The 14784-nt window shown below is 47.6% G+C and overlaps 3 protein-coding genes across 3 annotated transcripts; 2 read left to right on the top strand and 1 right to left on the bottom strand.

The window, feature by feature from the left end:
• Positions 1–750: 750 nt before the first annotated feature.
• RhiXN_05493 (uncharacterized protein) lies at positions 751–3243 on the top strand (the record flags this gene model as incomplete). The annotated part of the gene is made up of 6 exons (XM_043325309.1): positions 751–862; positions 957–1215; positions 1266–2077; positions 2149–2211; positions 2263–2441; positions 2557–3243. The coding sequence occupies 6 exons, from the start codon at positions 751–753 to the stop codon at positions 3241–3243; spliced, it is 2112 nt and encodes a 703-aa protein (XP_043177728.1).
• A 1615-nt stretch (positions 3244–4858) lies between these two features.
• RhiXN_05492 (DEAD (Asp-Glu-Ala-Asp) box polypeptide 58) lies at positions 4859–7779 on the bottom strand (the record flags this gene model as incomplete). The annotated part of the gene is made up of 4 exons (XM_043325308.1): positions 4859–6002; positions 6055–6685; positions 6747–7134; positions 7333–7779. The coding sequence occupies 4 exons, from the start codon at positions 7777–7779 to the stop codon at positions 4859–4861; spliced, it is 2610 nt and encodes an 869-aa protein (XP_043177727.1).
• A 1368-nt stretch (positions 7780–9147) lies between these two features.
• RhiXN_05491 (Helicase conserved C-terminal domain) lies at positions 9148–14193 on the top strand (the record flags this gene model as incomplete). Its single annotated transcript, XM_043325307.1, has 15 exons — positions 9148–9489; positions 9541–9699; positions 9755–10022; positions 10076–10252; positions 10309–10851; positions 10912–11171; positions 11234–11509; positions 11576–12060; positions 12156–12321; positions 12384–12719; positions 12785–12958; positions 13018–13435; positions 13499–13576; positions 13634–13810; positions 13868–14193. The coding sequence occupies 15 exons, from the start codon at positions 9148–9150 to the stop codon at positions 14191–14193; spliced, it is 4185 nt and encodes a 1394-aa protein (XP_043177726.1).
• Positions 14194–14784: the final 591 nt, after the last annotated feature.

The following is a 14784-nucleotide window of genomic DNA, read 5'->3' as shown; positions in this document are numbered from 1 at the left end:
ATGAGCAGAGCGTGGTTCCAGCACCTAACCGGAGAGCATAGCCTCAGAGAAAATGGTAGTGGCCCAGTTATATGTTTGAACCGGGTAGCCTTTCGGGCACCTTGTATATAGATTAAATATTTCATAGGCTTTTCTATAATATGAGTTGTACACCAAACATTTGGACGAAGGGGTGTACTATACTATTAGCCTAATTAATTTCCCTTATGGCGCTGTATGCGCTGGCTAAGAGGTCTTATTGGTGCCGTACGCTTGTATATAGTACTTAAATATGGGGTGGAAGGATGTATCAGTACATATGATAAAAAACCAAGTGTACAAAATATTATGCATGACATGTGAGATGGATTGACTTGATAAACAAGCCACAACGACATTAGATTTTATAATGCGCATAGAACTAGTGTTATCTGAGTATCTACATCAGCTATCGCATATATAACAGAGCGCAAATGCAAGAATTACCAAATAGCTTTTGCCGAATAGCGCTCGCTCCGACCTGTAGCGGCCTGCACCTCAGTCCGGTTAATAACCACAAATGTGGCAGGTAGCGGCTAGATACTACCAGTTAGCCAGGATACCCATCAGATTGGCGCGAGTTGTGAATGCGGGATTCACCGCCGGTTTAGCAAGTTGACCCATGATTGTTGATAAGGGGACTTCACGTGACCGTGCTGATCATGTGACTGGGATGTTGTGACACGTGTGTTTTCACATTTTCCTCCCTACCTCATTCACACTTACTTTGACATGTCTACTGGAATTCCCACACTGATTCAGGAGGTGTATCGCGGGAGCTCACTGACGGCGGAAACAGTGACTCTGGACCCTGAAGCCCCGCGGTCAAAGAAAAGTCAAAATGGTACGTGACTTTCTCGCGTTAAATAATTCATTTATAATGCTTTGACTCTCAACACGTTCTTGCATTTGGTCTGTTGATCTTTACCTCACTTTAGAGGTGATTGTCCGTGCCCTGGATGGTTTTGTTTTTGTGAAGCATAACAAGTTGGTCTATCCCCGGTACCAAGATTTGACTCCTGAATGGTGGGAAGACGTACAGGCCTACGGGTACGTGACAGCGCTTGTGGGCCAGTTTAAGTTCTTTGTCTGGGCCGGGTTTATGGGCGAAGACTACTCGGACAAACATCTGGTTTTCATGTGTATAAAAGACATTGTGGGGATGGTGAAGGAATCAAGCCCTCACTGGCGATCTGGGTAAGTCATTGTGCTAATTTGTCAACTGGATACAACTCATGGTCGGACAGCTTTGAGGAGACTCTGTGGCTGGAGTCAAAGGCCGGATACAGCTATGCGCTGATGGAGCCGGATGCAATCTATGATGAGGTCAGGTGGGCTGAAGTGATTCAAAGCTGGACAAATCTGCCGCCACCTCTAAGCCAGGAAGACCCAACGCTCCGCGAGGTGAACCAAGCCGGGCCACAGCCCGAGTGGTGGAAGGTCAGGGGCGGGAAGAGTACTTGGGAGTGGTTTACCAAACCAATCCGGGACGCGAAGGCAGGCGCAAAACAGAAAACAAACCAAGAGCAGCAAACATCCCGGAAGCGCAAGAAGGGAGGAAAGCGGGCCACACCTTCCCCGTCCAAGAAAAGGGCAATCAGCCAGGATGTCAAGTACAGCCCTGGAAAAGGTGACCGAACTGATGATGATGATGTAATCTTTGATCGCAGCAAGTTGCAACCGCGTAGATCGTCGGTTCGGTTTGCGGAGAGCCTACCAAGGCTCAATCCCACGGCCGCTAATGAAGATCCCCGGGATGACAAGGCAGAGGGAGCCAAGGTGCAGGCGCAGGGAAGGGAGAAAGGGAAGGAGGTAAGGAAGGATGACGAGGACAGTGACGAGGAGGAAGAAGAGCAAGAAGAGGGGGATGAGAAAGAGGACGAGGACGAGGAGGAAGCAGAGGACACAGAGAACGAGGAAGACAAGGAAGACAAGGAAGACGAGGAAGAAAAGGATGTGGGACGGGAGAGAGGGGAGAAGGAAGGCCAAGTTGTGGCCATGGAAGTTGACGAGGCGGACGCCGAGATGGATGCTGAAGGAGAAGACAAAGGCAAGGACGGTAAGTTATTTGCTTATATCTTAGCATATTTAACAATTTTATATTATTTGATACTAACGTTTTAATCAAAGTTGCCATGTCAAGTCCGCCTGGCAAAGCTACTTCCTCCAAGAAAATTCCTGACCCGGAAGCGGGTGAGTCAAATTTGGCAAAGCGTTGAGAACTATAAACTAACGGATTGAAAGCTTCTCCTTCGCGTAAAGCATTGCCTGCCCCCGCGCAATTTGCGCGTACACCTACTCCAGGGCCTGAGCTTACTCCTCCTCCTGTGCCTCTCTCTAATCCGGCGCCTTCCCCAGTCTCTGCGCCTCCAGAAACTTTGGGGTCTATCCTCACTCCTGCTCCCGCACTTCCCCTTGCTCCCGTGCCTTCTCTTGTTGCCGCGCCGGCTTGTACGTCTCCGCCTGCGCCATCCCAGGATCCGGCTTCTTCTCTGGCTCCGGCCTCCCCTCCGGCTCCAACTCCAACTCCCGCCTCAGCCCCAACCCCTCCTCCAGCCCCGGCTCCTGCTCCTTCTCCTTCTCCTGCTCCTACTCCTGCTCCTGCTCCGGCTCCTGCTCCTGCTCCGCTCCTGCTCCTGCTCCGGCTCCGGCTCCGCTGCTGCTCCTTCTCCTGCTCCTTCTCCTGCTCCTGCTCCTGCTCCAACTCCTGCTCCTGCTCCTGCTCCTGCTCCTGCTCCTGCTCCTGCTCCTGCTCCTGCTCCTGCTCCTGCTCCTGCTCCTGCTCCTGCTCCTGCTCCTGCTCCTGCTCCTGCTCCTGCTCCTGCTCCTGCTCCTGCTCCTGCTCCTGCTCCTGCTCCTGCTCCTGCTCCTGCTCCTGCTCCTGCTCCCGCTCCCGCTCCGACTCCGGCTCCGGCTCCGGCTCCCACTCCCGCTCCTGCTCCTGGACCGGCGCCTGCGCCTGCGCCGCCATCTCCCATTCTTCCTGCATCTCCCGCCGGTCCCGCGCCCCCTTCTCTTGAGCCTCCCTCGACCGCTGTGTCTTCAGCTTCTGTGCCCGCCGGCACACCACCCCCAACCCCTCCCCCTGCGTCTACGAACGCCTCTGTGCCTGCGACTGTCACTTCAGTTTCAGCACCTATTCCCCCTGCCGGCTCCTCGCTTTATGCACAGTCAGTCCCAGATACATGTGAGTTCAATATGGACAATACGACGGGAAGGCAATAAGGAGCTATTTTCTTGTATATTCTGTTTTTTTTTTGTGAATTTTGAGGACTTGTTTTGATATAAAACGGTCCTACATGAATATATATCTATTACATCCTGTTGCGGAAAAAAGCAATCCACATAGCTGAAATTTATCAAACATATGGTAGGCTACAAATATAATGTCATAGATCGGAGAGTACATACATGTCATCATAGTAAGTAAATGAGTAGTTGCCCGTTTTGAAATGACCAGCCTGCTTTAAGCCTTGAAGTCCATCCCACAATGTCCAAGTCAACTTGCTTCATTTCGGTGAATCCAGTCTTGGGAAAGCTCCTGGCAACAAATTTGGTTAACCCAAGTGATAAGTATAATGACTGAAAAATGCGGAGTACGCGCTAAGGCTAAGAGCCACCTGGAATAGCGGGACCGTCAGAAACTAATTGTTGGTCGTGAGTAATTTTCTCAGACGTGTAACCCACTTCCCTCCTCAGGATTTTTCATCAGGGAGCTTTTCCCAATACATATTGGTGGTATTGGGGTGTCAACTGTTGGTTGATTAACCATCATTATCTTTCTGCCATGGCCGATAATGGAAGATACTGTGCTATGACCAATAAGCGCTTTAGACCGGTTGGGTATTGGAGTCAAAAATGGGTAAGGGTTATCTGTATCAGTCAATAGAAACTATAAATGAATATTCTGAGATGTATTTGGCGGTCTACACTGTCCTGCGCAAGACCTTATGAGTCGGTATAAAAGACAATAGAGCCTTTGCATGTACCCGACTTGTTGTTTTGAGGCTTTGTTTTATCAGCAAGTGCTTTATGTGAGCTACAAGAGAATGATGGCTTTCTCCAAATGTCTAATTGTTTATTGAGGAATAAAACGTTGCTTTCTATGTTGAAGATGAGCCACATAAATGTACTACTGACAAACATACGGGCAATACTAGGGGCACCTCCCATTATAGCCCTGGTCCTTCCAATTGCGTGTTGCTGCATATAACCTTCCAGAGTCATAAAAGGTTGGATATGAATACATGAATTTTCTGTTTATGATACGTTCATAATTTTCTCATATGCTGACGCTATCACTTTCTGATTGGGATATCATGAAATCACCTATGTTGCTGCTTAGAATCTGGGGTCTTGTAAAAGAAATGCTCAACAAATCTTTCACACGTAAATGGCAGAAGTTTACAGAGTTGATGAAACCACTAGTAGTGAGCCCAATGCGTGAAAGATTGATACAATAAAGCATTGCCCATTATGATAGGGTTTTAGCCTGTTGTTTTGCGTAAGTCATACACCATCCCCTGTGGTACTGGCTCACTTAATGAGCTACTAAACTAGTACAAAACCAACCCAAGTGTAAACTAAATATCATAAAGCGTCTACAACTCAAAGTCTTAATCCTGGTTTGAAGATAAATAATATTGTCTCAAACGGAGTAGGGTATTTTGAACAAGCAATGACTGAGTTCAAGCAGTCAAAGATCATATCAATGAACGGCTGGTGTATCAAGTGTAATCATGACACTTTAGCTACATGTCTGGGCTACGAGTCAGCTGGGCCTGTTATCATGAAGAACAAAAAGGCTTCCACGCACTACCACCAATATGAGGGTATTACATTAGTGATCACCAGCGCGAATTAACCTAGGGTTGCAAATCATCCAAGGCCCTCCTTTCAATGGTCCTACTTGTTGCGCAGATTTAGGCACGTTGCTGACCCCGGTTGACCACAAGTGGTTCTTGCCTGTGCCTATGGGTAACCAAGCCCAGTGTGCTGAGACATATCGTCTAGCGTCTTGAACCATCTGCGCTCGACTTGACTCAGGAAGGGCTAGCTGCATGGTGCAAAACTCAACCACCACTCCCAAATTCGAAACACCTTGTCGCCTTTCAAGGTTCCCGGTGCTGCCTTGAATGAGCGGAAACAGATGAGCCACGGTGGCATCCCACTTGCTGAGATCAGCAGGAAACAAGTAGTACGATTCAAACGCTCTTGTGAGATTCTCCATGCTGGTGAAGAAGTCATGCGTTACTCCAGCAAGCTCGTCGCTGCCAAGTCGGCACCAAGACTCACGCGCTTGTGAGCGGTTAGGAGCCTTGTTCATGATCTGGATTGGATAATTGCTGATAATGTCCCAAAGCATATTCTTGAACGGTGAAGCGCTCTCTTGCTCTGCCTGATCTTCTTCTTCTGATGAGTACGTATCCTGATCTTGAGCATAATCGGGACCAGCAAGCGGGTTTGCTGTGTCATGGGTACTCCGGATCGTAACTAGTCTCTGCTTGTTTGATATTGGAGCCGCGCTTGAATTCTGCGCGCCGCTTTCCCAAGGGCAAGGGTCTTCATCGCGCGGTCGCTTTTGGAGATTCACTCCCACAATCTTGTTGAAAGCCATGATACTGCTCAACGATTGACCTTGAGGCCCAAGTAAGTAGAGAATGATTGCCTGGTCAAGAACTCGCTGCCTAGAAACACGCGGCTGTTTGTTTTTCTCAAAATGAATCTTGGGGAGAAACAGGGCGCCCAGCTTACGCGTGGGAACCAATTTGTTTCCCCTCATTTCTTTAACGCAGGCTGCATCATGAACCTGGTCCCAAGTCCCCCCAGAGGCTGGACGGTTCACCAGTGCATTCATCATGTATTCCATGATGATGAGCAATGTCCCAGCCACGGCAAGCCGGTTGAGGGTAAACGTACGCCGAGCGTCCATCCATTGGCACATAACGCTTTTCATGGACGCAAGCCGGCAACGTTTCCAGTGCCTGCCAACAGATGAGTATTACTTCCACAGGGATGAGCAGAATACGTGCTTACCAGAACACATCACGGTCTAAAACATAGACACACCTCCGGAGCAGCTCATCCGGTATTCTCAAATGACAGGTGGGATAGCTCTCATACTCTACACAAGTCTCAATACGTAAGGCTACACCATGGTTGCAAGCTGAGTTCTCAAAGCTAGACATCAACCCGTTGATATGCGTGCTGAGCTCTTGATCCCATGACTCAAGCATTTGGATGGCGCTGGTTCGCTGTGCGTTCTGAGCTAGCGCAATGTTGTAGGTATTGCTTTTGTTGGTGGTGTAGATTTGCGCATAAGTGATACCGGTGTCTCCTGCTAGCCTACGGGGGATGGTCAAGCGACCGCCAGCAAGGGCGTTCAAGTGGGCAACTTTGTCCTTCTGGTAATGATTTCCTTGACCGCTAACAAGCTCTTCACAGCTTTCAAATGCTAAGCCGGTATAGTGTTGAAATAGAAGGGAGTGCATATCCGCATCCGCAAAGGTACACTCCGATGGATCGTCCGGATTTGGCGAGATGGTGATCCGGGTGGCAATGTTGATGAACCACATACCAGGCTCAAATAGAGTGGTATTGAAATGGCTGAGTATACCTTCGACAGCTTTCACCCTTGGGCTTTCTTGATCAACCTCAATTTCAACATCTGGAGACCATGTAAGCTTTGTTAGTGAGCAAATGGGACTCTGATAGCTATTCATGCATACCTTCATCATCACCCGTAGGCTCATTAAGCACAGTCACGGGGGGGACCTCTGGAGGGGGATGAACGCTGCACTCCCGATTCTTCACTCCTCTGAGCTTGTAGGACAAGAAAAAGTACCTGGCCCAGCGCAGCTTCTCAGTCTCCTGGATCATGGCTCTGGCGCAATCCAACCAATCCTGAATATACTTGACATGAATGTCTTGACCAGTTTGCTGCGCCACGCCTCCACGCATGTCTTGACTCTCGCCTTGCTGGTTTTGATACTCTTTTTGCTTGGACTTGTGGCTTTGACTTCTGAACTTCTTGTCCTCATAGGTGCCAGGCCATTCTCGTACTAAATCCTCCGGGAGGGTTTGAAGAGCTGCTGGATGAAACGCCAAGTCGTAGAGCTGAGCCATTTGGGAGTCACCCAGGTACATGTTGTTACCGGTTGATCCCAAAAGCGGGAAGTGCATGCGGAACATTCCATTATCTCCCAAATCCAAGAATCAAATGTTGGGCACTTTGTGTATATGCATTTCCTAAATCAAAGCAAAACATGGTGAGTGGTATGCTAATGACAATGAGTGTATGTGGGGATTGCTTACTAAAGTACGGTCATCCATCAATACTTTGACTGGCCCAATATGGAGGTCAGAGGTAAGAGTATACGATTTGCTTCTCATCATGTAATACTTGACAGTCTTGAGAGTGGGTACAGGAATCAAAGGCATGTTTCTTGGAACAACGCCAATCATTGAGTCAACATCCGCAAGTTGATGGACAGTTTGGTTATTCAGCGGGCGGCAATCGTTGAAGGTAATTTGAGCGCGTCGCAGCCTCCTTGACTCTGGATCATAGAAATGGCTACACAAGCCAAACGCATCTCGGAGCTCAGGCGTTGACTCACGGTCCAAGCAAAGCCAAATTGCCAGCCACTCCCTAAGCGTCACCAGCTTGATCTTGGGTAAGTTCTTGTCAATCTGCTCCCTTTTATCAGTTTCAAAGGTTGCCTTGTCCTCAGTATAGTTTGGAGATGAATAGCGTGAAGACATGGTTGAGAAAAGCAGAAGGTACAAAGATCAAGAGGAGAGAAGTTGGTTTCAAGGTAAAACCCGTTAGTTAGATGGTCTTCTGTGAGCTTCAGAGTACTTATAATCAATCAAACCAAAATCAGATGAACAACCGCACAAATAACGTTATTGGTCAAAAGGAATTTACCAAGACTGATTGTCATATCCACGGCCTCAGGTACAGACATAAGAGCAGTCAGCCATGCAAAATCCTGATTGATTAAGCCATGATACCGTATCACTTGTTGCCATGAAATACATGGCAAATCTCATGTCAAACCAAGATCAGTATTGATTGCATGTCCCCGCACTGCTGATCACATGTTGCGTCAAGGTTGTGTGATTGCTCATAATGGTCTGCGCATGGATATCATTTACCAGGGTTGGGTGTGTCTGTCTTGCGTTTCCGTACTCAATAGGCTGTGTTTCACTACCAGACTGCGGAACTCAACAAAAGAGACTGTTTAATTTGAGCTGCCATAGTGCCTGTTCTAGAATGTGCCTGTCAAATGTTGGCACCAGCGGTGCGCCACAACCCTTAAGACCAGTACCTTAGGTCTTGACGCAAGCCTTTCAACAATGGAACTATTGAACCCAATATTGCACTTTTTTCTGCAAGCACTGCTGATAAAGTATTTGCGTGCAAGCGTCCAGCATGACGTGAGCAGCATTTCTCCAATTGTGGAAAGGTGAGTAACAAAGTTAGAAAGGAAACATTGGATCTTAATAAGGTGACAAACCTTATTCCGCCACATGATAGAATTGATTAAAAACAAAATGAATTCTTGAAACCAACAATTGAGTGAACATCCACGGTTGTTGTTCATCAAGCCTTCAAAAGAAAAGAACATATTTTATACAAGATTCTAAGGCACAGGGAATCGTTCCAAGATGATCCAAGCCTTGCACTGAAACTTAATTTACCCCCGCATTTATCTTAGCTCAAACAATCTGCAATCTGACTGTCATCAGTTAATTTTGGCTGTGGGGGTTCCCACTTGAGAAAATCAAATGTAGATACAGACAGCCAAAGATTGAATACGGCTGAGATGCCTAATATGGGTAATGCCTTAGCTGAAAACTGCTTCCTTTAACGGTATTGATTGGCTTGGCATGACAGCGGAGCTTTGAGGATCCAGCAGACAAAGTCTGAGACAAGGTAGCACTTTCTTATGATCGCCATGAGACATGTGATTGTAATCCTGGAGGCCATGATACAAAAGAACCAATGCTCGCAGGTAGCAATACCCCCAAACGTGATCTTTGCAGTCCCAGCTACTACTTGAGCTACTTAGCAGTCTATCACCACTATCTCACATTTATCCTTTTCATCACACTTAGATCCTCACCATGCCTTTGACTCCCGTTGCCCACTCCGTTCTCTACCTGTTCGAAGCTGCTGCTATGAACAAGTCACACCCGTTAACCTGCCCTCCCTGGACAAGCAACGTGTGGAGGGAGCTTTTTGGGCTGTTTCCTCTAAAGGGTAGTGAGGACTATTACGATGCTGAGATTGATGTAGTTGGCAACAGTGACCCACAGTTGGATTCAAGCAAGGAACTGGGCCTCACCATGCCCAAGTCTTCAATTGCCTTGATCACCAAAAATCGCCGGAAGGCACTTGGGCTCCATGAGCGTCAGGCTGCAGAACGCTTCCTGCAATATTTCTGGGATACCTGGAAGGCGGATTATGTGAGGAAGATACCAATCCGCAAGACAATCAAGTCCACTACTTGAGGCGAGAAAGGTGGCCCGGACCCTTATGGGTATGCTGCGTATCGCAACCTGGTATTGGCTGCAATCAACAGGAAGGGCGGCGTCATGAATCAAGTGGAGGAGACTTTGGGAAAGATTGGGGCTACTCCTGCCAATCTCTGGAAGGATGACAGAAGCTTAAACAGGGTGAGTTTTACATGACCAAGTACGTCTCAGTATGTGACCACAATCATACACGCAGGAACGTCCAGCTACCAAGCGTGTTCTTGAGCATCAGGTGCCTATAGCTGACACCCATGCAAGGCTGGAAGAACAAGATGTGCAAGCAGCTTTGGCTCAAGCCCTATTTGGCGATGCAGGGGTCAGCAGTCGTGGGACTGTTGTCCCAGAGCTGATCCCTACAATTCGTTGCTTTGCACAGCGCAAGTATGAGAACCTTGCGCGGAGCTTAAAGCGTAAGGTAACCACATCATGTGCTAGAATGCAAAAGGTCGACAGCAAACTGGAAGGTATGCAAGCCAAGCTTCACGAAAAACGCCAAGCTAATGGATTGTTATAATAGATGCTCAAAGGCTCAGATCCCCCAAGGCATTGTGTGACGCAACAAGGGCTTTGACTGATTGGCGGAAGATAGCAATAGGGACAAAGGAGGTTGATGAGCTTCACTTCCTGTCCAGGGAACGTACGCTGAAGCAGTTATGGTCAAGTCTTGGGTTTGGAAGTCTTGAGGATGATCTGAGTGAGTACCAACCAGCTTGTGTTTAAGTTATTTGCTTATAGGAACTCTTGAACCAGCGGCGTCAAAATCTAAAAGCAAGTCAACTCAAGATGGTCCAAGCAAAGAAGAAATGCAGGCTGCCTATGCTTACTATGTTGAGGAGTACTGCTATGGAGTTGGCTGTCTTGACGAGTCCGAGCTTCCTATCCCTACAGTTGGTGTCTCTGGTCTCCACAGTTTGGTGGATGGGTGCAAGGATATTGGGGTATCGCATCTCAAGTCCTTGTCCACGGAGGCTTTGTGGGCCCAGCTAGGACTGCCAGGTGTGGATCAGTTCCCGTTTGCAGAGCCTGGCACTGGTGAAAGCGCCAAAGACATGGCTCCACTGGCCAAAACTTGTGCGGTGCCGTTTTGGCATCAAGTGGTAGGCACTCTCAGAATCTTGGAAGGCGCTTTCACACAGAGAGTGGGCGATTGCGCCCAACCAACTTTACTGTGCGACAATGTTGGACTTGGAAAGACGGTGCAAATCATTGGGGTCATTAGCATGATCCAACATTACTATAAGCAACAGGAACTGCCAGCCAAAGAGCGTCTTGCAACACCCATGTTTATCCAAGGTGAGTGGTGTTTGTGTGGCTGATGTGCTGTTTGGTTGACTCTGACTCTGTGACCTGTAGAGCAAAGCTTGCCATACTTTGCAGGCCAAAAGACCATACCAAATTTGCCATCAATTGTCATTACTCTGCGGACACTTGGCAATCAATGGATGGAGCAATGGAAGAAGTTTACCCAGCTTGGTAGTTTTGTTCCTGTCCGGTACTCAGTTGAGAGCGGCACCCTTGAGAGCTTCTGCAGTGACCCAACAGGTCCATACCGCGCTGCAGCTGGACGAGACTTGGAGCATGCAGGGCAAGTAGTTATCATTGCAGACCTATCGGTAAGTGTACATTCATTGACTATGCTGGTAGAACTATTAAATAAATCCGGTGACCTTATCAGGCTATTGCAAAGGAAGCAAAACGGTGCTTACAGCTCCCTCCTGCATTCAAGGGTAAAGATGCAAGGGAGTACGAAGCTAAGGGCAAGACACCTGCTTTCAAGGCAGGGATCAGCAATGCAGGCTCACTCTTTGGAATGCGCTTTTGGGTGGCAGCTGTGGACAAGATACACAATCTCCAAAACAGCAGTCACACTCAACAAGGGGTTCAGCTCATTACTCAGTCCTTGTCCTTGGTGATTGGAGCAACCGCCACACCATTGTTTACGTCGCTCAAAGTAAGTCATTTGACTATGTTATACACCAGCGCATCATTGACATTACGTTACGCCTGTGCGTACTAGTGCCTGCTTGCTCTTGGACGAAACCTGCGCTACCAGCCATTGCTTGGTGAGCAAGGAGTTCAGGTCTGGAACGAGATGCAGGAAATGCTGTCAACTGGTAATGAAAGTTGGAGGCTTACAAGCACAGCGGTAATTCAAGCCACAGTAGAAAGGGAGCTTCAAGCGGCACTTTTACTTGCCAAAATTCCCTTGTACGACCCCCGCGCTGCTAAGATCAAGGAAGAACTGGAAAGCAAGTACCAGGCTGAGGACCAGCAGAGCATCCTCCATATGATTCATGTTTCAAAGCAGCCACTAAACATGTTGCGCTTGCTTCTTCTCCCCATCATGATTTGTTGCACAAATGAGTCCTTAGACTATTTGGGCAGACAAATCTTGGATCTCCTGTTTGTACAGAAGTTCATTGCTTGGGCACCCATGAATGAAGAAGAGAAAGAAATGCAACGGGTCATCAATCAAGAGCACACACAGCAGAAGAGCAAAAAGTATGTCCCACCCTTTTTTGCCTTTCTCTCAGATATAATCTCCTGTCTCCGTATTCTATCACACAACAACTGACTTTGTTGATGATTTATAACAGAACAAAACTGGCGCAAAAGGCTAAGGCTGCCAAGAGACAAAAAAGAAAGCAAGCGCAGGACAATGTGGGTGACAATGAGGATGAGGATGTAGATGAGAATGCATGGAATGGGTCTCAGGCACAGGGGGAGGTGGAACAGAGCAATTGCAAGAATGTCAGGTGGCATGTGAGTCAAATTTGCTTTCCCATATAAGCTGATTACACCAACACTTACAAATCTCAAATCAGAACTTCCTGATAGAACAGAAGTTTGCTGGCATGCTGGCTAAGCTGGGAGCGCTACGGCTGGAAGAGCAGGCTCAGGAGCTTGATCGTGGTACCTTGACAAACAAAGTCACCAACAACTGGACAGTGGAGAATCTGCCCCAGAAGATGTCCACAAGGATGCAATGTGTCATGGGATTGATTGAGTGGTTCTGGATTGGCAACCCCAAACCCGTTGCATTGCTTGAGGATGGTACACTAGATAAAGCAAGGCTTGTGCAAGAACCTTTGCCCAGCAAGAAGCCGCGGAAGTTTCTCATATACGTGGAATTTCAGCAGCACCAAGCACTCATTGCAAAGGTCAGTGCTCTTATTTCTTGCAAGTGATTTGTAGCTTCACGTTTGATGACTGAAAATTATATCAGATGCTCACTCTCAAAGAAAAAGACTATGTGACGTACAACGGCTCTATGGCTACCACCAAGCGTCAACGGTCTGTTGAGAAGTTTGCCAACAACCCATCATGCCGAATCATGATCATCAGCAATGTAGGCTCAGCTGGTCTCAACTTGGTGGAAGCCTCAGTTGTGATCATTGTAGTATGTATGGCTCAATGTTTGCATCACTCAGTTTGTCTAACAATTTTTCCCATCTGCAGAGCAGTGTTTGGTCTGGGCTTGAGCTTGACCAAATCATGGGTTGCGTTGATCGCCCTGGGCAGCTGCGAGATGTAGCTGTATACAACATCATGGCGCCAGAGGGAATTGATCTGGCCCTGAATGTTTACGCAGATAGTAAGGCACAGCTCTCTAACCATTTCCTGAGCTTGCAAAGAACCTTGCAAACTGTGTACTTGGAAATCGCTCAGCCACACTCCAATGATCACAATGAGCTTGACTTGGAGGAGATCCCTGCAGTCCCTTCAACAAAGGGTACAAAACCATCCACTTCCAAAGCTGGGCCACGCAAGAGAAAAAGCCAAAATGAACAATGCTCTCAAGATGCAAATGCTGTTCAAAAGCTAGCCCTAGCCAAGGCACTGGGATCACAGGTTTCTGGTGCTCCCTCAAGCAATTGTACGTTGCTCCAGCCTAGATAAAGCTTGACCATTGCTGATCAGGAGCAACGTATTCTGACAGTAGTCCCTACAACACAGAGCATGCAACCTCTTCCAACATTATCAACAGGAAGCACAGAACAGACTGATGAGTTGCTGAGTAAGTTCTTCTTGGATATTGATTGCGGAGTGCAAAGAGAATATTAACGTTGTGAAGTATCCCAGGGTGTACCTACCACCACACCAAATGCCATTGGTGCCCGGACAATGGTGGCCAGTAGTCAACAAAAGACTAAGTTCCATGCAAAAAAGGCAAGACTTGATCACTCTTCTTCTGACCTGTCATTGGTGGCTGCGGCAACAACACAGCCAAGTCAGCCTTTATCTGCGACAGGTATGGATTCATTTAAACACATTTTCTGCTAAGGTTGACACACGTTATCTGTTCAAGGGCCAATATTGGTGCCACCCAAGAAGCGCACAGCACCGTCCATGGATCCACCAAGCAGCATGCCAACACGTACAGATCCAGCTGCCAGTGGTAGCTCTTCAAGACAAGCACCAATTGTTCCCAGGCCATCTGGAAGTGCGCAGCCAAGAGCAGCTACTGCTACACCGGAGCAGCTGTTGCAATTACAGCCTGGGTCTAGCTCCACAGCACCTACTACATCTGGGCACTCAGTAGTCACAGGAGGTGGAAGCTCACAGAGGAAGGTGTTCCGTCTGAAAGCATCAAAACTCTCAGCTAGTAATCACTCTGTTGACGCAAAAAAGTAACAATTTGAAAATCTGTATAGCAATTCACTGGCAAGTGCTTAATAATATTATATTGTATAACAAGCCATAGGGCCCCCTGTAGAAAGACATAGAATGGGTGTCTTTCCATAAGGATTTTAGAAATAATTGGTCTCCTAAAATGGTCTGCTGGGATGGCTTGGAATTGGCCCGCACACAGGAGGCTGTGCAAGCTTGGTCCAACAAGTAGACCTGTCCAAAATGCCTTTCTGTAAGCCATGGCCCATGCAAATAGAAATTGCGTTCTAAAAGTAAATTTTTAATTGAATTCAATTTTACTCCTGTACCAAGTCCGCCCCAATTATCCAGTGTATGCAGGCATATGTTATCATATGTCATATATGAAGCTACAAAAGTATATAAAGGGCTGTATAACAGCTCAAGGATGTAATTGAATAACTTGGTACAATGAACTCCCTTAAATGCTTTGACTACAAAGAGGACACTTGGGCTCAGGAGGCACATTGGCGTGGCCCTTGCCTTTCTGCAAGGGCCTGGGGTTGGATCACGCGTTCTCAGCAGGCATATTGAAGCAGTGAGTGGGGAGCAAGTTTGTACAGGTGGGAGAGCGCA

This window comes from Rhizoctonia solani, chromosome 2, assembly GCF_016906535.1.
Source record: "Rhizoctonia solani chromosome 2, complete sequence".
Taxonomy (NCBI): Eukaryota; Fungi; Basidiomycota; class Agaricomycetes; order Cantharellales; family Ceratobasidiaceae; genus Rhizoctonia; species Rhizoctonia solani.
This window is presented reverse-complemented; position numbering and strand designations above follow the sequence as displayed.